Raw genomic sequence first — 26,405 nt, 5'->3', positions numbered from 1 at the left:
CCATTTCTTGGAAACTTTCCCACTGGGTCTGAGGAATCTGCCTGCCTGGCCCCGGCGTCCTGCCCCACTCAGGAGACCATTGGGGTGAGAGCAGCTCGCCACATTCAGCGCCTGTTTATTCCCACTTTATGGCTGGGGAAGCTGAGGCAGACGTGGGGAAGCGTCGGCCTCAAAGGCTAGGGTGCAGAGGTAGAGCTGTGTCCTGCCCCTTCAGAACACTTCCTGTTCTACCTGTGGGGGCCACGGTCCTGGCCTCTCCCCTCCCGGGTCCCCCTCCTGGACCACAGTGTCCTCCACAGCGAGCCCCGCAGACAGCTCCCGATGGATCCAGGGTTGTGGGTGGACCAGCCTTGCTCTTCGCATGATGGCAAGACACTATCAGCGACTTTGAACAAGGGTCTTGCTGACAGGGCTGGAGGGCACAGGGCAGGCCAGGGGCCACACAACCAGGTGTGGGTTGGGGGGGAAGAGAGCACACAGATGGGGTGGAGTGGCTGCTTTTACTGGGGGGGCAGGGGGAGGACCTGGGGTCTTGGGGGCTCACTCTTTATTGGTAGATATCAGATATCAAAGCCCGGGCAGGAAAGCAGGGTCACTCAAGTGGTCAGCTTTCCAGGTCATTCAGGGCTTTGTCCAAGTGGAACCACACGGTGGGGGCAGGGGAGGTGCTGGCTCTTTCTCTAGCTGGGCAGCAGGCCATACGTTTATTCTGGATGGGGGTCTGGTATGTAACTGCCTCGGGATCAAACATCAGGCACTTCGGTCACAGTAGAAAAGCTGGCTGCCAGGCACTCATGCCATCGACCCTGTGGAGGCGCAGGAGGTCCAGGGAGGGGAGACCCTGAGTACAGTCTCCTGAGAGGTCTGTGTCCTGAGTCTGGGAGCCCCCCACCCCCCCAGCCCAGCTCACTCCACTACCCCAGCGTAGGGAGGGGATTCTGTGCTGCAATAGGCAGGAGGGGCTCTAATCTCCCACAGGGTGGGTGCCCTCCATGTCCACCCGGAGGATGCTGGGTGCTGAGCACGTCTGTACTGGCAGGGAGGGGCATGTCTCTCAGCAGGCGTCAGGTAGTGAGGACGTGGCCTCCCCCCTCTCAGGTGGGGACCCACCTTCTAGAAGTCACGCTCGAGCCACCTGCATGCAAAGCTCCATTTGCAAAGGTGGGGGTTCCCCGGGGCCACCGGGTCAGCCTCGTCCTGCCCCGCCTGGTCCCGTCGCAGCTCAGACACTGGTCTGTGGCAGCACCATGCCGAGAGCCTGCCTGAGCCACTCTTCACCCTCGCGTGGCCCGAGGCGGCCCAGATGCAGAGATGGAGGCAGCTCAGCAGCTGGGTCAGAGCCAGGTGCCCCGCCGTCCCTCTGTCCCACCCAGGGGCCCCTGCCCAGTGTGCCCAGGGGCCCGGGCCAGTGCAGGTGGGAACCCCTGGAGCTTGCTACCCCGTGGTGCTGTCCAGCCCAGCCTGGGAACTCTCTCCACCCACGGGCTCCAGGCAGGTGACCTTGGACAAGAGGCTGCCCAGGCCAGGCCTTGGGGCAAGGAAGCAGCTGAGTCCTTCATTTTCTGCCAACCCTGAGGCTGTGACTCGGCTGGGTGGAAAGGCCTGCTGTCCACTGGGCTGATGGGGACCGTCCTTGAGTGAGGGGACATTGGTCCTCTGGGGTGGCACTTCCCACCGTCTGGAGCCTTGGGGCCCTGCTGGTTGTGGGGCAGATCCCGTCCCACAGGTTGTGCAGGTTCCTGAGCACTGCCCCTGCCACAGTCAGACCACAGTTGGAAGAGAGGCTGCGGCAGGCCCACAAGAGGCCCTGAATCACTGCCTGAGTGGCCAGTGGGGACAAGTAGGACGGGTAATGGCCCACCTGAGGAGCCAGGCTGTCCCGGAATGCATCCCCCTCCACCTTGAGCCTCGGTGTCCTTGCTTATGAAGCGGAGGTGATGGAGCGTGTGGGCCGGAGCACAGGCCCTGCCCAGCTCTGCAGGAAGGGTCAGTCATCGTCCTCGGACACCCTCCTGCCACATGGGGCCAGCCGAGGCAGCTGAGGCAGGCAATGGAGAGGACAGGCCCCAGTAGGCCAGCAGGCCCCTTGGCAGACCTTGGAGGAGTCCCAGAGCAGAGATTCTTGGGGGGACAGTGAGCTCCCGGAGGTCACTGCTGCCACTGCCAGGGTCCATAGGGCTGAGAGGGCCCAGAGCGGGCTTCCTGCTGGGAGGCCCCTGTGGGTGTGGGGAGCCCCCAGACCCGTCCCGTCACTACCCCTTGTTTGCCAGGTGATGCATGTGGCTACCTGGTCAGCCTCAGCAGGACTGCAAGGACGAGGGTGGTACCTGGCCATGGGGAGTGCGTGACAAAGCAACGCTGTGCAGGGGAGGAGGGACCAGGCTCCGTGTTTAAGAGCACTGTGTCCCCGAGGACAGAGGGCCTGGGAGCAGCTGTGCCAGGGATGCCCTGGGGCCTCTGTCGCCACTTGCCCTCCTTGGGGTTCCTGCAGGAAGAGCCCCCGTGTCAGCCTACCCCACGTGGCTCACTCCCCAGCACAAGCCCTCAAACAGGCCTCCCATCTCCCACCAGGGGAGGGTGCATAAAAGCCAGGTCCCTGGTGTCCCCAGAGGCTCAGGGGGAGGGTTGGCTGATGCCGTGAGAGGCCAGTCTTGTGGGGTCTGCATGGGCCTTGAGGCCCCCCGCTACCTGGGGGGTGGGCACAGACGGGATGAAATTCTTCGTCGTGAGTGCCCTGGGCATCCTGAGCAGGCAGCTGGAGTCCCAATTCCCCCTGGACTCTGCAGGCGCTGGGCCTGAGCTAAGAGTCTGCGTGTCCCCTCCGAGTCTCAGCATCCCCTGAGGACAAACCAGGGGTTGGGCTCCCAGGGGGGCCCCCTCCCAGCTCTGATGATGCACGCACAAGAAGGAGAGGGGGCAGGTGCCCAGCAAGGCTGGCTGGCTTGCCTCCCTCCACTGGCTCCTCCCAGCTTCCCCTGCAGTGTGTGGAGCTCCAGGCCCTCCCTCCCCGAGTCCCTTCCCGCCTCTCCTGGCGCCTTTCTGTGGTGACAGCTGTCATGGGCAGGTGGGCCACGGGGTAGGACTGAGGCCGGCAGGGGCAGCAGGCACAGCTGATCTGCGCTGGGGCCCCACTGCCACCTGCTCTGGTGCCCGTGGAGAGCTGCTTAGCCAGGTTAGAACCTGCAGCCCCTCCCAGACCCAAGACCCCACCATCACCCAGGGCAGACCTTCCTGGCCCAGGGAGGGGTCCCTTCTGCCCAGTTTGGACCCCTGGGCGTAGGCGTGCAGGGGGAAGGAAGGGATGCCCCCTCCTCAGAGAAGATGTGGGGGTGGAGCCCAAGGTCAGGGAGCAGGTTCAGTTTGCCCCCGGCATCTCCAGGACCCCAGCTTGCCTGCCGTCCACGGTGAGCCCCCCAAGCAGCAACTTCCTTCTTTGGGCAGGGGTGGGAGTTCCTCCGGGGTGCACAGAGCTGCGCCCCAGTCTGCCACCAAGTCATGGAGCCCGCTCTGTGACACACTTCGTGGGTGAGCACAGCCACCTGCCTGCATGTGGTCAGGACAGGGAGGGAGGAGCCTCTGTGGGGACCCTGCAGCATGGGTGGGCAGGGCCCCCAGGTCCTGGTCTTTTTGCTTTTGGTGCTCCTGCCAGGGCTCAAGGGTGCCCGGGCTGACCCCCTGGGGCTCAAGAGTGGGAGCCTGTGGCCCCCTAAGCCTCCTGTGGGGGGTGTCCCTGGGGGATGCCTCTCCCACCTGACACCCCCTCTCCGGGCAGCCAGCTTCCCCTTGGCCTGGCCTGTGTCTCCCGGCCTCCCTGTGGCCTGAGCTCCCCCAGAGTGTGGACCTTCCTCTGCCCAAGGTCCACCACACACTTGGTGGCTTAAAACAGCCCTCATTGCCTCAGAGTCTCTGTGGCCCAGGAGTCCTGTGTGTCTCCCCTTGGTCCCCTGCCCCAGGTCTCCCAGGCTGTGGAGTGTCAGCCAGGACCGCAGCCTCATCTGGCCCGGGGCCCCTCCCAGACTCTGCTTGTTGGCAAAATTCAGTTCCTCGCAGCTGTGAAGCCGAGGTCACAGCTTCCTCGAGGGCGGCTGTTCTAAGCCCCTGGAGGCTGCTTGCGATCCGCTGCCCTACAGTGGTGGCACATCCTGGCAGATTGCTCCTTGAGGCCAGCAGACGATGTGTCCCTGACCTCTTGGGAGGGCTTATCTGATGAGGCCTGGCCCACCTGTGTAGCCTCCTTTCTGATCAACTCAGAGTTGACTGGTTGATCACAGGGGCTGTCATTGCATTTACAGTGCCTTCCAAGGAGAGGGGGAGGCAGGGCGTGGGCCACCTGGGGATTCAGTCCCCACGCCGGATCCCCCGGGTGCCAGCCTATGCCCGTTCTTGGGGTCTCTGACCTCAGAGTCTTCTTTCCTCTGCTCTCCCCTCTTGGCTTCTACAAATCCAGCAGGATGAGGAGGACAGCTGACTTCCCCAGCTGCTGTGCTTGGAGCCCCAGCTGGGGATGCTCCCCTGCCAGGAGGGGACCCCCACCCTGAGAGGTTGGGGAGTGGGGGCTGGGGTCTGAACCCCCCTCCTCCTGTCTCACCTGGCTCTGGGTCCTGCGGTCCACCAGCCCACCTGCCTGGTCCACAAGGTGCCTCTCCTTCCAGCGTCCTCTAAAAGACTCACTGAAGGATGGGACCCCAGGCCAGGGGGGAGGCGGCAGCGGGGCCCCCAGCCCCAGCCTTCCCATCTTCAAGCATTCCTGGCCAAGAAGGCTGTCAGCTGCTGCCCCCAGCCAGGACTTCCAACCTGGGCGGCTCTGCAGAACCCATTCCCTGCCTCTGTCTCCCTCCATTGTCTCAGGTTGCGTGGAGAACAGTAGCTGTCTCCGCAGCACCTCCTAGGCCTCTGAGCTCTTGTTGGGGGTGGTGCTTGGAACTCGAAGGGGGCACGTCCAGCTTCATGTGGTTTATCTGTGTAGGCCCAGGACCGAGGCCCTGCCTGCTTCCAGGGGGGATTCCCGCCTCGACCCCAAAGCAACCCTGTGCCAAAGGTGGTTACACTAAAGCGGACGGGCAGACTCCAGAAAGGGAGTAGCCGTGGCCACCGCGAGCCCCTGCCAGGTGGGGCAGCAGCCCCCCTTCTGGGCCACATCCCTGTTGCCAGGGGCTCAGGACCAGTGGGGACAAGGCCAGTGGCCGCCCAGTTGGACTGGAGCACGACACAAGCTCCAGGTCCCCCGGCTCAATCCACTGCCGTAGGCCACGCCTTGGCTGCTCGTTTCAGCAGCAGGGGTCCCTGAGGGTGGCTGGGGGAGCAGTCTCCCAGGTGCTTCTCTCCGTCAGCTTTCCCCGGCGCACCCCGGTGGACCACCGTGCTCCCTGCGGGAGGGAGATTTGCTCCGCCCAGGGCGCCAGGGCCGCAGCACCATCTCTTCCCTTTGGGGTGGCCCATTCTCACCCACAGAGGTCTCAAGGGCGCCCGGGCTGACCCCCTGGGGCTCAGGAGTGGGAGCCTGTGGCCCCCTGAGCCTCCTGTGGGGGGCATCCCTGGGGGAGCCAGGTGTGGCCTAAGTTCGGAGTGGGCGCCGGCCCCGCACGCCGCCCCTCCCCGTGTGCCTCCGTGGTGCGGTCCGACACATCAGTGGGCAAGCCGGGGCCTGCCTGGACTGTGATGAATAGGCATGAGGGATAAAGGGGTGGGCCGCTGGTTTTGTTGTTAGATGCAGCTGGTTGACAGAACTGAGGCAGAAGGAGATGCCAGCGAATCGCCCACATGTCCCGGAGCATCCTCGGCTCCCGCCCCCCTAGCCGCGGAGCCTCTGCGCCTGGGTGCACCCTGCCGAGCGGCTACCACTCCGCCCCGCACCCCCTGGCCACCCAGACCCATGCCTCGACCCGCCGCACGCCAGCTTCCCGGCGTGTGCGGGCTCCCGCGCGCCCACCATGCTCTACGTCGGTGACCCCATGCAGCACTTTGCCACGGTAGGTGTGCCGCGTGGGTCGGGACCCCATCTCCATCCGCCTTGGTGGGGCCCTCGCTGCCATGGAGGGTTAGGAGGGGCATTCTCTCGTCTGTCTCCGGAGCAAGCACTTGCTGCTGGCTGGGGTGCCACAGCCCAGGGTACGCCGAGGCAGGCAGGATGCGCTGAGGGTTTGGGGCAGGTCCTGGGCACAGAGACAGGTGCCAGCACATCCTGGAGGAGCTTGGGAACCGGTGCTCACTGGCTGGGAAGAACCAGCAGGCATGGAGAGGAGGGTGGGTGGTTACCCAGTCAGGGCTGGGTGGCCACTCTGAGATGTGGAGGTTGCTGAGGCTCCCCTGCTGTGGGCTGGAGGCTTTGTCCCAGACCCAGGGGCCACAAACTACCCTACCCTGTCCCCAGCTACCGGGAGCTCAGCCTACCCTGGAGGTCGTCCTTCTCCCAGGGCTCGGGCTCTGAGGTCCCAGGTCGAGAGCATCCTCTTCTGGGCATCTGCTCATTAGGCTGGCTTGGTGTGGTCTGGGCTCAAGGTCAAGGACTTGCAGCAGGCTGGCCTTCAAGCGCCCTGTCTCTGTGTCACAGAGGAGCAGCAGCCTGGCAGGGGGAAGAAAGGGCCTGTAGCTTTTGCTTGGCCTCTGCAGCCTGGACCCTGGGGATCTGGGCTCATTTCCAGACTTGCCAGGTCCCTAGGGCCAGGCAGACACCAGGCTGCTAATTGAGCGGGTGGAGGGTAGAGGCAGGTGGAGTGGGGGCTGCGGGTAGCTGGTGCCCTGTGGGGACCCAGCATGGGCTGAGGGACAGGACGGACAGCTGGGCAGAGTGCAGCCATCCTAGGCTCCACAGGCAGAAGACAGGGAGTCTGAGCCACAAAGATCTGGGGGCACACCAGCCTCTGGAGAACTGTGTTCTGGGCTGCGTGTGCAAGTGCACAGATGTCCGTGTGTGAGTGTGCACTCGGGTGAGAACATGCATGTATGCGCGTGCGTGTTGTGTGCCTCACAGGTTGGAATAGGCGCCTGTGTCCCCAGCAAGGCCATGGGAAGAGTGACAGTGTGTGTGTGGCCCGGGAGGGATGCGGGTGTAGGTGACCCGTCTATACGGCCTGACTCTGGTCCTGGCTCCGAACACTCACCTTTGGAGGCTCCATGGCCTCTCCGTACCCTGAACACGAGCCTTCTGTCTGAAATTCAGTGTGTACAAGTGCTGGGCAGGGAGGGCACATCCTTCTTCCCCGTCCTCTCCCCATCACTCACTCTGTCACTGGCTCACTTACCCATGACCCACATCATTGGTGAGCCAGGAAGGGCTGTCCACCTGCCACTGGGGCATCTGGTTGTCACACATGCAACCCAAGCCAGAGCAGAAGGTCCCAGGCCCTGGAGGCCAGTGCCTGCATGGCCAGCCAAGAAGCCTGGGTGCCCGGCCCTCTGGTATAACCTTCTCTCTCTAGTGAAGTGGCTTCGCAGTATAGATGCCAGGTGGTGCTGAGTACGCCTGCCACGTGGCCTCTTTTCCCGGGTGTGGGGACCAGGGGTACTGGGCCCGCCTTGGGACCATGGAGGGAGCATTGCCTCCCCCATGTGAGTGGTGGGCAGCAGGGGCCACTGGCGTCCACGGACCCACAGGGTCAGGCACGTCATCACTTGGTTCTGTATTACCGAGGACATCTCTGTCGGCAAGTACCCAGCAAGCAGCTCTGGTGTGTATGTGTGACCAGGACAGGTAGAAGGTGCCAGAACCTCTGCCCCCAGGGGAAGTGGGGCAGCCGGGTTGTACTGATTTATAAAAGCATCCGTTTCCTCCTTCAGGGACAGACACTTCCCGCTGTGTGCAGCATCACGAAAGAGGAAGCAGGTTTGGCCCAAACCACCTGAAACCCCAAAACGAACAAGTAGGGTTGTACAGGAGGAGCTCATGTGCTCAGCAGCCCAGCCCAGCCCCAGGGAAGGAGCACGCAGCCAGGTTTCTTGTGTGACCCGGTCCCTTGTCTGAGCACCATGCTGCCCACCGGGTTTGCTCCGGGCGCCAGGGTACCCCCTCTCCCTGCAGGTTTAGCTGTACTCAAGGTTTGCTTCTCCGTCGAGGGCTGAACGACTCTTGCCTTTGGTGGCGGCTGGCACTTACTGGGGGCATGGGGCTGGCACTGAGAGGGCTGGGGCCTCTGTCTGCGGCAGCTTCTCCCACCTGTGTTTGACCAGCTGCCCCCACGCAGGGCCCCTCTCACCTGAGACCACGCTGCCCCCAACCCATAGCAGGCACCCCGGGCTGGCTTTTCCCGGTTGGAAATATTGTGATTTGCCATATTCACTAGTCTTTGGGGCTGTTTCACTGGTCAGCAAAGCTTTAAAGTCTCAAGAGGTCAGCAAGGTATTAGATTAGGCTCCCCTGGCTCTTTCCGTGCCTGTGTGTCAAGGGCCCAGGGCTGTCTGGGCTGCAGGGTCTTCGAGCTGGGTCATGGTCATGTGGGCCTGGCCTCTTCCCACTGTCTGCCAGTCCATGCTGGGTGCTGGAAGGGGTGCTGCGTGAACACCAGTGTCCACTGTCCTGGAGCAGCTCCAGAGGGCACAGCGCTTTGCATCCCCTGTGCGGCGTGGGTCTGGTCGCTCTCTCTTTGCAGACACTGCAGCCTCTGGGTAGAAAGGGCCCTGCTGGGAAAAGCCAATCACTGCAGCAAGAAATTTGTTCTAAGCAAGCACCTCCTGTACCCGAGGCCCATGGGGGGAGGAAGGACGACGAGATCCTGCCGGGGTTCTGGAAGGAGCCCCTGCTGCAGTGCTAGGAGCGGACCACAGGAGGGCAGGGCCGAGGCTGGAAGCCCGAGGCCGCTGGATACACCCGCAGAGGGACAACGCCTCCTCATCTCCTCCGGCCAGGTGGGCGCAGGGGAGGCAGCCCGCACCCCTGGATTCCCAATAGGATTTGCTGGGGGGCTGGGGGTGAGGGCAGAGGTGACCCAGGGTGGACCCAGGAGGCTGGGTGAAGGGGGTCGCCACCTGTTTATTCAGATGGGAACCTGCAGGAGGAGAATGTGGGGTGAAGAGTGAGCTCTGCTTTCTTTTTTTTTTCATATATTAATATTTTTATTGTTAAGCAAAACAAAGGAAATGATGAGACATAATATATTTTAAAGTTTTATAAATTTTAGCCTCACATTTGGATTTTTCTGTATATGTTTTATTGGAGTTCAATTTGCCTAACATATAACACCCAGTGCTCATCCCATCCAGTGCCCTGCTCCTTGCCCGTCACCCCGTCCTACCTCCCACCTCCCCTTCCACTACCCTTTGTTCGTTTCCCAGAGTTAGGAGTCTCTTATGTTTTGTCACCCTCTCTAATTTTTCCCACTCATTTTCTCTCCTTTCCCCTATAATCCCTTTCGCTATTTTTTATATTCCCCATATGAGTGAAACCATATAATGTTTGTCCTTCTCTGATTGACTTACTTCACTCAGCATAATACCCTCCAGTTCCATCCACGTGAGCTGCTCATCAGCTGTGGCCCCTGGGCCGAGAAGGGGCCGCGGGGGAGGAGGGGGAGTCTGAGCCACACTAGCAGAGTGGCCGCTTGGACAGGGAGCAAGGGAGGGGGCGGCAGGTGGCAGGTGGAGATGACTAGGGGAAGGGGGCGTCCCAGCACAGGCGTGCGCTGCACGGAGGGAGAGTAACCAGATCACAGACAGACAGACACCTCCCAGGACACAAGAGGGGCCGCCTGAGCCAGGAGCCAGTGATGTGGGGGGGCGGGCAGTGAGGACAGAAAAGGAACAGGGCCTCCAGGGACCAGACAGGAGGTGTTCAAGTGACTAGATGGAGCAGAGCTGGAGCGGCCAGGGGTCTGTGCAGCAGCATGGGCCTCGGCCACCGGTGTCTTCTCCCTGACCTGGGGCAGCAGGAGCACGAGGCTCTGGGGCCTGGGAAGGAATAGACTGTTCCAGAAGGGGAATCCCAGAGCCTGCCCAGGGGCAGGGGGTTGGGGGGGTTGGGGGATGGAGGTATCACCACCATCCTGTTCACGGAGCTGACACTCTGACACTCCCCTACCCCCTTGGCCAGGCTCCGGGCCCATCTCTGCGGGGCCCATCCCCACCTCTCTGCAGCCCCACCTCCCCCACAGTCTCAGCAAGGGGAACATCCACTCTTCCTTTGTGTGGCCGAAACCTGGGAGCTCTTCTTGACCTGCCTACTGCCACACCTGGCATCCCCTGCCCTAGGAGCCCACTAGTGTGCTAGTGTGTCCTCTGGGGGTGCCAGGCCCCAGCACCATGCCATGGCCACCTCACTGCCTCTGACTCGGAGCCAGCAGGTCCCCTGGCTGAACCGTCCCCCTCAGCCCTTCCTCTGCTTGCTGGCACCCAGTCTGCAGGTTCCCATGCCTTCCCACGCCTCCCCCCCACCCCTGCCCATGCCGGGTGGTGTTTGTGTCCAGCCTATCCTGAAGCCTGAGCCCCTACAGCCTCACAGGCTGGTTTGCCTGCTGCTGTGGCCTTGCAGGAGCACGGCTCTGGAGGCTGTGGCCATGTCTGCGTGGTGCCGCTGTCCCCCGGCACCTCCTGGGTGTATGGGGAGGGGAGCCCAGCCTGGGGGCTGTCAGGCAGCAGAGCGGGCAGGGGCAGTGGGCTGGCCTGTCTGTCTACCCCAGAGCCTTGAACTGGGGAGGGAGGGAGCAAACCTGCTCACTGAGGAGTGCATGGCTGCTCCTCCAACTCTGGGTCCTGGTCATCTGAGCTGGCACCCTCTTCACTCTCCCTCACCCTCCCTGGCACCTTTATTGCACATGCCACCAAGGACAGCAGCGGCTCCTCAGAGGGGTCTGGTGTGGGCAGGGCCTGATCAGCCCCTGCAGAATGGACAGACAAGGAGACGTGGGTGAGGGGTGTCAGGGCAGATGCCTGGGTCAGGGTCAGGCTCTGGGGCAGCAGGCAGGGGGACGGGAAGGCCGCCTGTCCCCAGTGATGCCCAGGGCCGAGGGGTACTCTGTGAGCTGCACCCCACTTTGCTCCAGGTCCCGGGCGCTCCGGGATCTGGGGTCTGGATGGGGCTCTGTCCTGGGGATTGAAATAGTCTGTGCATCCGTGGTCCCCCTGTCCAGGTCACGGGCAGCCCCGCTGAGGCTGGCAGGGCGCAGCCCAGGGACGCACGGGGACCCAGCCTGGCCCCAGGCTGCCCCCCGGGTGTGCGTAGTGCAGTGTGCAGGCGGCGGCGGGCAGGGGCGTCCTGCAGACACACGCCTCGGCAGCTGCAGCAGCGGGCTTCTGGGGGCGCGTTTCTCCAGCACGAGGTGTGGAAACTTCCACCTGGTCCTGGCGCAGATTGGGCAGAGCCTTGCCTCAGCCCCGGGTGAGGAGAGAGTGTAAGCGCATATTTTCAGGAGGAGAGGGTGCCTCCCCCCGCACGAGTCCGGTCTTGTTGGCATTTCCACCCGTTTAATCACAGACTCCGGGAGATGCTGTGGGAAACACCGCAGGATGGAGGTCTTGCTCCGAGCGGGATGGGTTATCTCCCCCTGAAGCCCAGACGGCTTGCCAGGCACTCACCTCTGGGCGAGGTTGTACCCAAGCCCAGACATGCCTGCCAGAGAAGATCAGGGGGTTTGGAGTTCATATTCGATTAAAAAAAGAAATCTGGTGGTAGTGTTCTCTGGGGAGCTGGGGGTTGCTGGGGTCAGAGCAGACACCCACTCGGGGTGGGAGAGAGCCCTCCAAGATGAGGGGGGCTCCCGCCTGCACCCCCGGGCCCCCAGGGAGAGGGTGTGCACTCCCCGGTCAGGCAGGGCTGTGTCCAGGAGTGGGGAGCACTCCCCGCAGGAGGTGGCATCTGCATGGGGAACAGGGGACCCCCCCCCCCCCCGCCCACAGTGGAGGTCTGGGGAGGAGCATCTGGACAGAAGGCTCAGCAGTGTCAGAGGCTCCGGCCGCCCCTCCCTGAGCCCGTCACACACTCTTCCAGTCAGATGCACACTGGTCCCGAGGAAGAAGCACGGCCACACTGTTCACCTATTTTCCACAAAGTTGAGGACCACATGGCCGGGCTTTGGTGAAGTCAGGGCCCCAGTCTCCCGATTCCCTGGCCAAGCCCAAGGCCCTATGATGTAGTTCCCACCTCTGGAGCGCCCGGACCCAGGAAAGGATGGATCTGTGTGCCTTGCCCATTGGGCTCAGCTCCAGCCCCAGTGCCCAGCCAGGAGGGGGCAGCAGGGCCAGGATGCTTCCTGCGGAGGTGGGCTCTGTGCAGGGGCTGGAAGCCGAGGGAGGGCCAGGGAGGCCAGGCAGCCCTACCGCGGGCTGAAGCCAGGGCGGCTATCTGCCAGAGGTGCAGGGTGTGGCCTTGAGTGGGGCCCTCACCACCTCACCAGGCGGCTGGAACATGGGGTGCACCAGGGCTGACCGTGGGGGGAGCCATGAAGATTGTCCCTCCAGACCATTCCTCCACTTGGGGCTGGGAAGGGAAACGTGTTTGCAAGGCCCTAGGGCTGCACAGGATGCCTGTGGTGCTGCAGGCTTGGGGAGCAGTGGATGCAGCAGGTGGAGCCACCTGGGGCCTGGTGGGGAGGACAGGAGGGCAGGAGGGCAAGGGGGGAGGAACTGTGATGCCTCAAGCTGGGTGTGTCACCACCATCCACCTCTGGGAAGGTCCTGGTTGGGCTGTGCTTGGCATTGCATTTGGGCCTCTCGGCTTTCTTTGGAAGCACTTTGGAAGTGTCCTCACTCCGCACCGTCCTGAGCCTAAGGGAATGGATGGAGGACCCTGATGGTACCAACACAACAGCCATGCCTGGGCACCCCTGTACTATCCGCGTGAGCCCGGCCAAGGTCACAAAGCAGAGGAGTCCAGGCAGGCCTGCAGGCCCGCTGACCCCTGCGTGCTTTCTGCACAGAGGAGAGGATGGGCTTTAGTCCAGGAAGAACCTCCTGAGGACCCAGGGTGTATGGTGCTGGAACGGCTGGGGAGCAGCACCCTTTGCCGCAAGAACCATCACAGCGGACCCTGGGGTTGAGTGGCTTGAGTCCACTTGTATGCAGATTTTTGTCTTGTAAATACAGTAGTGAAATAGGTTTCCCCTTCTTATGATCTTTTTCTTTTTTTTTTAAGATTTATTTATTTATTTATGATAGAGAGAGAGAGAGAGAGAGAGAGAGAGAGGCAGAGACACAGGAGGAGGGAGAAGCAGGCTCCATGCCGAGAGCCCGACGTGGGACTCGATACCGGGACTCCAGGATCGCGCCCTGGGCCAAAGGCAGGCGCTAAACCGCTGAGCCACCCAGGGATCCCAATCTTTTTCTTTTTAAAAAAAGATTTCATTGATTTATTTGAGACAGAGAGAGAGAGAAAGAGAAAATGAGTGGTGGGGAGCAGCAGAGGGAGAGGGCGAAGCAGACTCTCTGCTGAGCAGGGAGCCCGATGTGGGACTTGATCCCAGGACCCTGACATCACCACCTGAGCCAAAGGTAGACCCTTCACTGACGGAGCCACCCAGGCGTCCCCTGATGATTTTCTTAGCGAGATCTTCTTTTCTGTGGCTTGCTTCCTCGTGAGATTGTAGTACATGACACACGTAGCAGGCAGCATCTGTGTCAATTGGCTTGATGTTATCGATAGGGCTTCTGGTCAATGATAGGTTATCAGTGGTTAAGCTTTGGGGGAGTCATAAGTCATCCTTGGATTTTGGGCTGCATGGGGTGTCTAACCTGGTGTTGGTCAAGCTTCACCTGTATTTTAGAGGCTTATAGCCAGAGGAAAATTGACAGCCCATGGGATACAAACCCACAAGGGTGTGTATCATGATGTCTGTTACCCTCCCCAGAAAAGTGGGAGAGAACTCGGCCCCAGGACACCGGCAGGTGGAGAGCCTTGCAATTTCTAGGAGGAAGTGAGTCTTGAAAGGCTCTCTCAGTGGCGAGGAGACAGTGTTCCAGGTGGGGAATAGCAGGAACAAAAGCCCTGTGGTTCGGACCGGCAGTGTACAAAGGAGGCTGGGAGCAGGGCCCCCGGGGGACCCCATATCACCCCGCCCAAAGGGGCAGGAGCTCTGTCTTTGGAATCGGTGTCCTTGTGGCACGGACAAACAGGTCTTCCTAAACCAGTGCTGGAGCCCAGTGTCCGCAGCTGCCCCTGCTTGGCCCCGTGCAGGGACGGGGCTGGAAACATCCTCTCTGTCCCTCCAGTCCCCTCCACTAGGTGAGTCAGTCTGGAACAGAGCCTCTGACCACTCACACGAGTCGTTTTAAATTCTAGTGACAAGTATTTCTGTTCCCTCTGGGGAGAGCGTGGGTGACACCTGCATATGCACCTGCACGTCGTTATGCCGCACGGTCCCAGCCCACCTGTGCTCTTGCTCTTCCTGCCTTAATAGCCTGGAATCCACTAGAGGTGCCCACGGATGCGGGGAGCGAGTGGAGCACAAACTTCTACAATTTGTTTTCCATCTACATCCCCAAAACTCATTTGAGATGGTTCATTGGCATTAAATAAACACGTACAATAGGAATCTTACAAAACTGCAAAACCCAGCTCCCAATCAAAGGATGGACCCAGTGAAGCCGGATAAGCCCCATTTCTGGAGAACTCGGGCTGGTTGGGACGGGCGACAGAGTAGAAGAGGGCGTAGGTGCAGAGAGGTGGCCTGGCCCCTGGGCAGGGCTGGCCGTCCCCACCACGCACCGTGGCCGCTCCCACCAGGTGCTCCTGGCAGGGGGTACAGGACCTGCTTTCAACCCCAGAGAGCACTCAAGGCAAGAGCCGGTGCCAGGGGCTCACGAGTGCTTGGAGGTCTGCGTCGTTCGGCCCAGAGGTTCCCAGCGCCCAGTCTGGGGCTGAGCGTGACAGCATGGCTAGATGTGGCCTCTCCGGGCACGGGGGGCTCCGCTTGCCCCATCTCTGTGCCTGGGGCTCAGCCCCATCCTCTGAGTGAGTGGGTGAGGGTCCAGGGCTGGCCGGGCCTGGGTCCCCGTCTGCAGCCCTTTGTTGGACTTTTGTGTGGAGAAGGGGGGATCAGTGTGTCATGCACTACAGCCTCCCTGGACCCTCCTGATCTGCACAGCTGCCCTGTGGCTTCATCCCTGCTTTGTAGATGGGGAAACTGAGGCCGAGGGTGGTAGAGTGCTGGGCTGGGTCACACAGGTGAGGCTGGGACCTCAGCCCCTGGGCCTCCTGACCTCAGAGCCCTGCTCTGCCCTGCCAGACCTGGAAGGTCCCTTCTGTCCCCCTCCTTTCACTCCAGGACATGATCCTTGAGGGTGGCAGTCACTCTGGACCTGGACACACAGAGAGGCCTGTAGGTGGGCAGTGGGGTGGCTGGGAGAGTCACCTGTCTCCTGTGGGGACCGCCAATGCTGGCTTGGCCAGCAAAGGGCACTGGGAGCTTGGGCTGGGATGTCTGGCCTGTGGGGCAGGGACCGCAGGGCTGCACTGAGCTCAGGCTCCTGGGCGGGAGGACCAGTGGGCAGGCTGGGCCCTCTGCACCTGTGGGGGTCGGGGTGCCAGGTGGCTGGGGAGCTGATGCCTCTGAACCCCCACAGAGCCCCTATTGCTTGCCACCCCTTGGGTGGTATGGATCAAAGCAGTGAGGTCTGGGGAGGGGATGGAAACTAGAGACTCTGGCCAAAGTGAGTGAATGAGCCGCAGCTCTCCCAGCACACAGGCCCCCTGCGGATATGCAGAGGAGGGGAGGACCCTTGGCTGGTGATGCAATGACAGGGTGGGGTGGGCTGGAAGCTGGGACCTTTCCACCCCATGTGGTTCCCTTCATCCTCTCCCTGCTGGTCCTCAGGCAGTACCCTCCTTCCCTGTGCCCCCAGAGTCCAGCTCCTTTCCCAGAAGAGGGCAGGTGCTGGGACACAGTCCACCCAGGGCTCACCCTACCCCTCCTCCCTCTGCAGCAGCCCCATCCCTGCAGGTGTGTGAGCACACATGTGCATGCGGCCCCCAGACCTATGGGTGCCCTCCTCTGAGCAGGAATGGGCCACCTGGGATCCTGGCCCAAGAGGGGCTTGACCAGGAAGCGAGCCTGGCTCCCCGCAAAGGCTGGGATGGACACCCCAGTGCACGGCCAGAGCTGCCTATGCCCCAGGACCCTCTCAGCCCTGACCCAGTACACAGAGCACCAGAACACGTGTGTGCAGCAAATGCACAGTGTGTCTTGAGGAGCCTGTCCAGTGTTGGTGGAAAGAGCTCCCAGGCCACCAGCCACCATCCAGCAAGGCACATGGGGATCTGGGAGGAGAGACCCTCTCTTGCCCCAGCCCCTCCCAGAGCCCAGCCCCCCGCCCTCCAGGCAGGGCCTCAGACCCAGAGGGGAGGCCACCCGCTGGCTGCTTCACTCCCGCCCTGCAGCCCTCCTTGGGTCGGGCCCAGGAGCCCTGTGTGCACATGTAGGCACATGTGGGCCGCCTGGGGCTGGGCATGTCCTAATTAGCCCACTCTCTTGGGAGTTCTGATTGAAAGCAAAACAAACCAAAAAAGTCCTGGTTTTGCCCAGGTTCTTCCTGCTGCCAAGTGGGCCTCCCCCCAGCTTCCTGAGACCCCCAGGCTTCCGTGTGGCTGTGCTGGGCCGCATCTGGGCAGCAAGGTCGGGCTGGGGGCTCTCCGCTCCCCACTTGGGAGGAATGCAAAGGGAGGGAAGGAAGGGCCTTTGGGAGCCACCGGAGCACTTCCTGACCAGCGGGTTTCCCTGCCACTCTTGGACACAAACCCTGCCAGTTCCTGGGGGTGCAGGCAGAGGTGTGCCCCTGGGGCAGCAGAACCCCAAGAGGGAGCCCCACACGGCCACCGCACAGTGGCCCAACACATGCTGCACAGTGGCCTCTGCTCCCGTGGGGAGGGGTAACTCTCGGGGCGCCCAGACCACAAAATGCCAGGGGCCAAAGGAGGGCGCCCTGGCTGCCGGAGCAGTGTTTGCACGCAGAGTGCTTCCTCCCTGCACTTCTCAAAGGGCTCCCGGCCTGCCCCTGCCCACTGGAAGCCTCCCGCTCCCTCCTGCTCGGCTCCTGGGCCCACAGATGCTATCACCTCTGCTCTTTTGGTTCAGTGACTAATTCCCTGGCACCCGCCTCAGATCAGTAAAGAATGTGGACAAGTTAAAATCTGAACAACGTTGTTGTCGTGGGGCTGCCTCTCGTTTCTGCTGATCAGGGGGGCAGAGGCCCTTTGCCCTGCTGGCCCGGGCTGTGCTGCTGTGGGGTCGCAGTGGGGAGGACAGACCCAGGCTGTGCTGCTGTGGGGTCGGAGTGGGGAGGACAGACCTGAGCTGTGCTCCTGTGGAGTCGGAGTGGGGAGGACAGACCCGAGCTGTCCTGCTGTGGGGTCGGAGTGGGGAGGACAGACCCAGGCTGTGCTCCTGTGGAGTCGGAGTGGGGAGGACAGACCCAAGCTGTCCTGCTGTGGGGACAGAGTAGGGAGGACAGACCCAAGCTGTGCTGCTGTGGGGTTGTAGTGGGGAGGACAGACCTGAGCCCCCATTGGTTGGTCTGCTGTCCTCACTGAGGCCCGGGAGGTGGAAAGGCTCCTGTAGCCCTTGGGGGCCTGGGGAGGGGGCCCCTATGATCACAGGGAAGATGCTCCACAGGGCCATGGCTTGTCACCTGGAGGAGAGAGGCCATGGGGACTCTGGGCTGGGGGCAGGCTGGGAACCCTGCCCCCTCCAGGACCCATGGGGCTCTCAGCCTGGTTTAGTGGGAAGGCTGGGTTCATACCCAGTCCATCCAGGTTCCTGGGCATCTGTGTAGGGGAGTCCATCCTGCTGCCTTGCACACCCACCTTCCTCCCTCCCTCCCTCCCTTCCTTCCCCTCTTCTTCTCTCCTTCCCTCCCTCCCTCCCTCCCTTCCTTCTTTCCTTTTGTCGCTGGGCCACTCACTCAGCAGCCCCTGGGGAATGTGCCCACAGGGGCAGCTCCATAGCAGAGCTGATGATGGGAGTGGGAGCCGGACACTCGGGTCCAGCACCATCCAGTAGAAATGCCATGTGGGCCACACATATGATTTTGCATTTTCCAGGAGCCACACAGAAGAAATGTAAAAAGAAACCCATGGCAGTAATTTAATAGTTAATTCACCAGGAATGATGCACAGTGTGTCACATGCTCAGCATGAACCTGAGAGTGAGATCCTTCATTTCTGTATTTTTCTTGTGGCACCGTGTATGGAGTCGGGGTGCTGGGCACCCCCAGCACTGCTTAGCTTGCTGTGGCCAATGGTCCCGACACATGTTAGCCCTCTTGTGGGGCCCCCTCACAGTCAGGATGGGGAGACAGAGGCCAGAGGCAGGAGGGATGCAGGAGTGATGCCCCTCAGGATGAGAATGCGGTGGGGGGGTTCCCCAGCCTGGCCCTCACACTCCTGGGGAGGAGGCTTCTTCCTCCTTCCTCTCTGTCGTTTTGTTCTGAAGAACTTTATGGAGCACGGTGTCTGTGATGTGCAGCTCACCACTGCTGTGCACCATGGATTCTAGGGCACCCGCATCACCTCCAGAGGAAAACAGCACCCCCCAAGCGGTGGCCCCCAGCCCCACCCAGCCCCTGGGCCACGGCTCTGCCCGTGTGGCTGCAGTCTACAACAGCACAGTTTGTTTATCCGCTTACCCCTCATGATGGTGGGTGCTGGTTCCCCCCCCCCGCCCCCCCGCCACGTCCCCCCACCGTGCACAAGCGAAGGCAGGGCTAGTCTGGAGGCAGTGGGAGCCGGATGGGGAAGGAGGCTTCAGCCGGGGCCTGCAGGGGGCTCCTGTCTTGTGGCTGGTGGGACCCCAGCTCTGGAGGTCCGATGGCAGCTGCAGCTGGAGCTCCAGAAGGCACGGAGCCACAGCTTTAGTGACAATCTGTCACCTGTCACCTCACTCCTCCTGGGTCATCACTTGTGCTAAGCTTCCTTCAGGCTGGGCAGCCTCCAGTGTGGACTCCAGGACCCTTGTCACCAGCAGAGTGGAAGGGAAAGAACATGTGCCTTCCAAGGGGATGCTAAGCTGGAGGGGCCTCTGGGTAATGAGCACCGCCCTCCTGATGGAGAAAAACACCCAGGGCAGAAAGGGGCCCAGCAGCTGGTCCCCGCCCCCTGCGCCCCCAGGGATACACTCCTGTGCTTTGGGATCTAAAGGAGGCAGACTGGTGAAGGGAGGCTGCAGGGTAAGCCCCCGTCGCTCTTGGTACCCATCAGCCTCTGCCCCCCATGGGCACCCCGGGCCCCAGGGCTCTCAGGGTAACTGCCTTGAGGGTGGCTGGTGCCTCACCCCACGCAATCACCCCCTGTGTGCCTCAGTGTCCTCATCTGTAAAATGGGATAATAGCCACATCCACCTGAGGCCCACATGAGGATTAAAGCAAACCTCATCACCCTCTGGCCACAAAGCAAGAGATGCTTCCGCGTTTGGAGATCAGCTGCTCTTTACCCATCCAGCCCACCCCCTGCTTGAAGCCTCCAGACAGGGAAAGGGGTCTTCCCTGCCTGCCCTCCAGAGGGGACCTGATCTGTGGTGGATTGGGCTGTCCCCTCCCTCCTTTGCTCAGGCCTCCTGAAGCTCCAGGGAGGGGCTGACCCATCACAAGGTCCCAGGACCCCAGGAGGTTGATGGGACATGGGCCCCTGGGGGGGAAGGAGGGGCCTGTGGGACCCACCCCCTGCCCTGGCCCATCCCTCCCTCTGTCTGGCTCCCTGGGCCTGGGGTCTCCCTCCTTGGGGCTGTCTTAGGGGGATGGGGACGCTGCCCCTGGAGAGTGCCTCCCCCCAGACTGCCAGGAGGTCCAGGGGCAGGAGCCTCCCCTGCCAGCAGCTCCCCTCCAGGTGTGCTCCACGGAAACCCTGGCACAGAAGGAGGCTGATGGAGAGGGGAGGGCGAGGTGAATATGTCAGTTTATCCCAACACAAGCAGTGACCTGTCGGGAGTTGGGGGGGTGGGACGGGAAATATTTGGGATGACTGAGCTGCTGGCCCTTTAAGGCTCCTGTAACAGGACACCTCTGGCCGGCGCGCGCTTCCACGCTCCACGCTCCAGCCTGACTGTGTGTCCCCCTCCCTCCCCCTTCCCACGCTAGTCCCAGTTCAATCTGCTGAGCAGCACCATGGACCAGATGAGCAGCCGCGCGGCCTCGGCCAGCCCCTACACCCCGGAGCACGCCGCCAGCGTGCCCACCCACTCACCCTACGCGCAGCCCAGCTCCACCTTTGACACCATGTCGCCTGCGCCGGCCATCCCCTCCAACACCGACTACCCTGGTCCCCACCACTTCGACGTCACCTTCCAGCAGTCCAGCACGGCCAAGTCAGCCACCTGGACGGTGAGTCGCACCCCTGCTCCCGAGGGGCATCTGTGGGCTGTGAGGGTGGGAGGGGTGATCGTCCCGCTCTGGGCAGCGAGGGAGGGCCGGCCAGGTGTCCACACGGGTTCCTGCCTGGCCCCCCGCAGTAAGCAGTGAGCCGGGAGGAGCATAGGGCAGGAGGCGGGTCTGGGGCCGGGCAGTCTGGGCGTGCCCACCTCTCGGACGTGTGGCCCCAGCGGCCAGCCTCCGCAGAGCCCCAGAGGGGCAGACGTGGCTCCTGGGTGAGGTCCATGGGGCAGAGTCCGACCATCATCACCAAGACCCTCGGGTGTCGAGGTGGGGCTTGAATCCCGTCTTGGGTGAGCATGAGGTCCACAGAGGCTGCCTCCTCCAGGTAGAGTGCATGGGCAGGGAGGTCTGATGTCTGCTGGCTGGCAGCCTCTGGGTTGTCACCTCCGAGCAGGGGATGAGACTGGGAGTTGGGGGTGGATCCCCGGCACCTGGGACTCAAGTCTTCAGGTCTTGCCGCCTGCGCTCTGGAGGATTCTGGCCCCTGGTGGGGATTTTCCCAGCTTGGATGGTGGCCCGCACCCCTGTGGCCTCCCTTGGGGTGCTCTGAGTTTACGATGACTCTTGAAACCGCCCAGCAACCCACCAGGTGGAACCTGTTATTGTCCCATTTTACAGCTGTGGAAACAGGCAAGGGGCGGGGGTAGTCACTGGCTCGGAGAGAAGCAGGTGGTTAGTGCCCCCCTCCGCCAGGACCCGGTGGCTAAGCTTCCTGGTTTGGGGACTTGAGGTTCCTTTTTTTTTTTTAAAAAAGATTTTATTTATTTATTCATGAGAGACACAGAGAGAGAGGCAGAGACACAGGCAGAGGGAGAAGCAGGCTCCATGCAGGGAGCCTGATGTGGGACTTGATCCTGCAGTCCTGGGATCACACCCTGAGCCAAAGGCAGCGCTCAACCACTGAGCCACCCAGGTGTCCCAAGGGGCTCCAGGTTCCTAACCGCTTCCCCCCACTGTCCCGACTACAGCTGGGAGAGGAAGAGGCTGCCAGACATGCCCAAGGCGGCCCGGGCGCAGCAGGGATGCTGAGACCCCCCAGGACAGACCATAGGCTCCTCTGAGGGTGGGGCTCACAGGGCACTGGCAGGAAAGGCAGCCCCAAGGACGGTCCCGGTGTCCTGCCCCCACACCTGAAGAGGACAGAGTCTTGCCTGGCACCTGCCCCGTGGACCCTAGCAGGCCCTGGCTGTGGGCAGCGTCACCTCCAAGGACCAGCAGCTCCATAGTCTCCCCCAGCCCCTGGAAATGGGACCCTGGAACAGACATATGTCCATGCAGGGGGCCGAGCACCAGCTCTCCCGCTTTAAGAACTGGGTCTCCTGATCCCCATCCCCTCCGGGATCCTGCTGCCCCGCTGGCCAGGTTGTGGTTTTCCCACGCTCCTGGGAGGCTGGAGAGGGGGTGGAACCAGCAGGAGACCCAGTGAGGCTCCGCAGGGGCCAGTCTGGGTCTGGGATCCAAGCCCTCCCCCCACCTCGCCCCACGGGCCGCTGTCTCTGGTTCTGGCCGTGGCCATGGGCCCCCAGACCCTCACCCATCGCTGAGGTGAGGCTTAGCTCCACCTCAGGGCTTCCAGTGGCGGAGTAGGCACCTGGTCCAGGGCCCCCACCCTGTCATCCTCATTTGTGAATTTTTCCAGTAATGCCCCTTGTTGCTCCTTAGAGGGGATGCTGTCTGTACAGCACAGGTGAGCACAGTAGGAGCTGTGTGTCACGTTATTATTTCCTTAGCAGCAGGGCTGGGAGTGGGGTACCATAGAGCTGGTCCTCCTGGGTATGGTTGTTCGGCTGCAGGTGCACCTGCTGGAGGCTTCTCTTACTGCTATAGGGTCCTGGTCCCCAGTCCCTAGATTGGAAGTTTGGCTATGTGGCTGTAAGCCAGGTCAGGAGGCACCCAAGGCATCCCCACATTGCACACCTCTGGTGACAGGAGGCTCACTCCCTCTCCTCTTTGATGTTCATACTGTTCCCTAAGCCCTTTCTCTCACCTCTCAGGGAAGGGTCCCAGCCCCTCCTGCATCAATACTGTCACCAAGGCCTGAGCTGCTGGACCCCTGGGAATCTAGGCAAGCCCTGGAGGGGGGTCCTGGCTCGCTCTCACGCTCTCTCTCTCCATCTCTGCTATTTAGGGATGCTGGTGGGGTCTTTGCAGCGTCTCGGGGACTTGGAGTGCCTTGGATGGTCTGAGCTGGTCCTCAGGGAGGGATAGAAGCTGCCCCTCTGCTGGCTATCCCCCTGCCCCCACCTGGGGCCTCTGTCAGGCCCCCTCAGTTGCTTCCACCTCCCCTGCCAGAGATGTGGTGTCAGGTCTGGAGGACCCCTGGCGTGGTCACGGTTTCTAGAGTGGTCTGCCCTGGCCAGCCATACTGGGGGCAGAGGTGGCTTACCTGTGCCCAAGTTCTAACCACCCCTCGCCCTGATACCCGCCCCCCCTGCCCGGGCCCTCGGCACACAGAGCTCTCCCTCCCCAGCCCCCATCAGTACAGGGGTGGAGGTGGGGACACACATTGATAATGAGATTTTTGGCACCTTGGGTCTCTGGGAGAGACCGCCCGCGAGCTCCTTTCCCTGCCCGGGGAGGGGGTGGGCAGGCTCACCATGCAGGATGGGGACTGCCGGGCAGCCCGCCTGCTCACAGCTCTGGGGGTCTGGCTGCGCGGCTGCTGCCCAGACTTGCTTCCCGGGCGTGCTGTCTGGGCTCCGCAAGGCGCCATGCGTGGCCCCCACCATGCCAGCCGGCTGGTAACTGATAGATAATTCATATTTTTCTCAAGTATGATTCCAAATTGACTGTTGCCTTTGGTCCTGCCCTTGCTTGGGAAAAACACCCTCGACAGGCCCCAAGGGATCACAGCTGTTAATAGGGTCTTTGGCTTCTGCCTTGCTGAGGCCCCCCACAAGTGTCCCAAGGTCTCACCTCCGTGCTCCTAGGGCGCTGACAGAGGGAAGGTGTGTGTGCAAATGCACAGGCACGAAACACCTCACACACATGCAAAGACGTGCACATGCTACATACATACACACGACTCCATACATGCACACGTGCACACAAACATGCGTGCTCACCTCTTCTGGCCGCTACCCAGGGCTGGAAAACTCCTTCCCGTGGAATCCAGGAGGGATGCATTGTGTGTAACTGAGCAGCTGGAGGAGGAATGTGTGTTCAGCCTCCAAGATCATAACCCGGCGACCAGGGGCAGGACGTGGTGGCAGTTTGACTGGCAGCGCCCAGGTCCCAGACCTGCTGCGGAGCCGTGGGCCTGGGTCCAAAAGTGGGAGGTAGCTTGATGGGTCACTGTGGGACAAACGAGCTGGCTCCTGGGACCACTTAGAACAGCACCTGGAGCCTGGGGACACCCCCCCCCCTTCGCAAATTGCTGCTCTTGAGCCATCCTAGCCAGGGCATGTCCTGTGTCGGGGTTGTCCTGTGTCGGGCTCTCCAGGGCTCTGGGGGCTTCGGGGAGGGACAGACACCGAGTGGTCAGGGCTGTGCGTGGGGGCTGGCATCCATGGGCACTGATGCTCTTTGGACTGGTAGGTGGTAGAACCCGGCCAGGGATTGGTGTTTGCACCCTTGTCCCAGTGCCAAGCCCTCCCTGGCACACTGGGGCCTGGCTTCTGGGCCCTGACGGCCACTCCCTTCCTGGGCCCCCCAGGGATTGGCAATGACACAGACAGCTGGTCCCAGGAGTCCCAAGAAGCTGCCCGTGAGAAGGGCATCTGGATGCTATCCAGCCCTGCTCCATCCCCTGCTCCTAGGCTGAGCCTTGCCAGGGAAGGGGACTATCCTTGGGGACTGGTAGGTTTGGGAGGGGGCTCCGAGGTCAGCTAGCCATGGCTGGAGACCTGGCCCAGCCAGGCAGTGTGAGGCATGCAGGTGGGGTGCACACAGGCATGATGGCTCAGCGAGTCCCTGGGCGGCCTCCATGCAGCCTGCCAGCCTGGACACAGCTCCGTGAATGTACGAGTGCCAGTCTGTCCGTCCGTCCTGGGGCTGAGCCAGGCACACAGGGCGAGCGCAACCCTCCTGGCTGGGGAGGGTCCTGTGGGAGGCAGGTGGGGACGCACAGAGGCTCTGCACAGAGTTCCTGGTAGAATGTGGCTGAGTCAACACTAATGGATTTGGGAGAAAACTTTCCAGCGCCTTGGAGGTTTGCAAGCAGGAAAATAATAGTGGAGGTGTCCCAACATGATCACGGTATCAATTGCGTTATCCTAAAAGTTTATGGAATGCATAAGTGGAATTAATACCTTTTACTGGCACCAGAAGCAATTACGTGTATTTAAGGGCCAGGGAAGAGCTCTCACAGTGTCTGTTGTGGAGACAGGATGAGGAGCAAGCAGGGGAGATTGCAGGGATTGCTTGCGTGATGGGGAGCTCCAGGGGCAGACTCGCTCCTGCAGGCTGGCCCTGCTCCTAGCCTGCGCCGTGCACGGCCTCGTCTCTCTCCGTCCTCTGCAGGTGGAGCCCCTGGGCCTGCTGGTCATGGAACTTGGCCTTGGAAACCCCAGTGGGGCTGGGAAGGGCGCCAGCCCTGAGTCCTGGGGGCCGAGGGGTGCACCAGAGGCGGCCTCCACCTCGCCCCACCTGGGCTCTTATAGGGGATGCAAGGGAGAGCCCCTGGGGGGTACGAGACCCGTCCACAGGCTTGGAGCTATGGGTCGGGCACAATGTAATCACTGCTTTATGAAGAATCATTTGTTTTCTGAGACGTCCCGAAAATGGGTATAGCTCCATAGATTCTAGATTGTCTTCCTAGCAGTCCTGACTGTAGCCAGTACCCTCCCCGCACCTCCCAGAAGCCATGCAGCAGCCCTGGTGAGGACCCCAGGGCTCAGGAAAGGCTGGAGCAGTGGGGATCAGGGGCCTGACCCCAGGCTTTTGTCAGGCAGCTAGTGGGGCCCCGGGAGAGTAGACAGCCTTCTCCCAGCTCCAGGGATGCCCCAGGACCCCCGTGAGCCACTGGCAGGAGAGGCTGACCCTCAGAGGACCAGGGCACCTGGGGCCCAGAGTGGGAGGTGCCTGTTTGCAGGTGGTGAGTGACTGACATCTGCCACCACACCTGAGAGAGTAGACCCGCCCGCCTTCACTGCCTGTTATTTATTGACAAATGACAATCCTTTGAGAGCACTTTATGATTCGAACACTCCAGGCTGACCAGGAAGGGCTGGGGCCCGGGAACTGGGGAGCTAGACCTGGGACTCGACCCTCCCCTCCCCTCCCTGCACATCTCCCAGGCCCGGCTCCACACCTGTGTCTGGACCCCATTATAGGGGGAAGCCTGTCCTGGAACCGGTTGGAGGCTGCATCCCAGGTGTCCTGCAGCTTCAGCCTGTGGGACTCTGAGTGAGGGGCTCGGCTGAGCAGCCCGTGGAGCCTTTCTGTGGTCAGTTGTGGGGGAAATCTGGGTTGGATTTCCTTAGATCCCAAACTAGGAAGCCGAGCTCAAGTTCCTGGACCTGAGGCCCCAGACTTCTTCCCCCAGCCAGGGCTTCATCATCTCCAGATGGGGAAGCCCCTGGGCTCATCTGGGATTCTGGATGGGCCATAGGCTCCTATGAGGGCAGGAAAGCCCCCTGGAAAAAGTGACCAGCACTCCTGGCTTTAGTGAACTGGAAGTTCAGCGGTTGTCAGGGGACCCGCAGTGGCCTAAGCCCAAGGTCCCCCTGGGATTGCAGACCTGTGTCCTCCACCGTGGCCATGTACCATGGGGCGCGGAACCCTCTCCCCTCCTCTAGTACTCCTCTGTGAGGGGCTGTGGGGAGGATGAAGGGAGGTCCCCTCGGCCCATCACCACCTAGTACCAGGAGCCACTGCCCTCTGCAGGGGGATCGTGTGTTTTACCCTCGTGCCTTGCTGGGCATTTCAAGTTTCAATGAAAATTTCGATTCCAGCCAACCATTGCCTTAAAAGCTGGAAAATGACCACCCCCTCCCCAACCATGTCCAGGGCGCCCCAGAGCTCTCTAGAGAAGCAGTGGGCTCTTCTCCTGCTGGCTCCCAGTGGAGTTTATTTAGAGTGAAGAAATAACACTCACCACTCCCTGGCCAGAGGGCATATCCGTAACTGTGGTGCTGAACGGGAGACTTCCCTGGAGCTTCTGTGGCAGGAAGGCCAGAGGCAGG

The 26,405-nt window shown here is 61.8% G+C and overlaps 1 protein-coding gene across 7 annotated transcripts in view; it reads left to right on the top strand.

The window, feature by feature from the left end:
• Positions 1-26,405, top strand: part of TP73 (tumor protein p73) — a 62,917-nt gene that overhangs the window by 22,041 nt on the left and 14,471 nt on the right. For all 7 annotated transcript variants that reach the window (XM_077891494.1, XM_077891490.1, XM_077891488.1 and 4 more), the window contains one exon: positions 19,987-20,229. In XM_077891494.1, the coding sequence (XP_077747620.1) occupies positions 19,987-20,229 (243 nt within the window). The remainder of the gene's footprint in view (positions 1-19,986; positions 20,230-26,405) is intronic.

This window comes from Canis aureus, chromosome 3, assembly GCF_053574225.1.
Source record: "Canis aureus isolate CA01 chromosome 3, VMU_Caureus_v.1.0, whole genome shotgun sequence".
NCBI lineage: Eukaryota > Metazoa > Chordata > Mammalia > Carnivora > Canidae > Canis > Canis aureus.
Note: the sequence above shows the minus strand (reverse complement) of the source record. Positions and strands in the feature narration are given on the sequence as shown.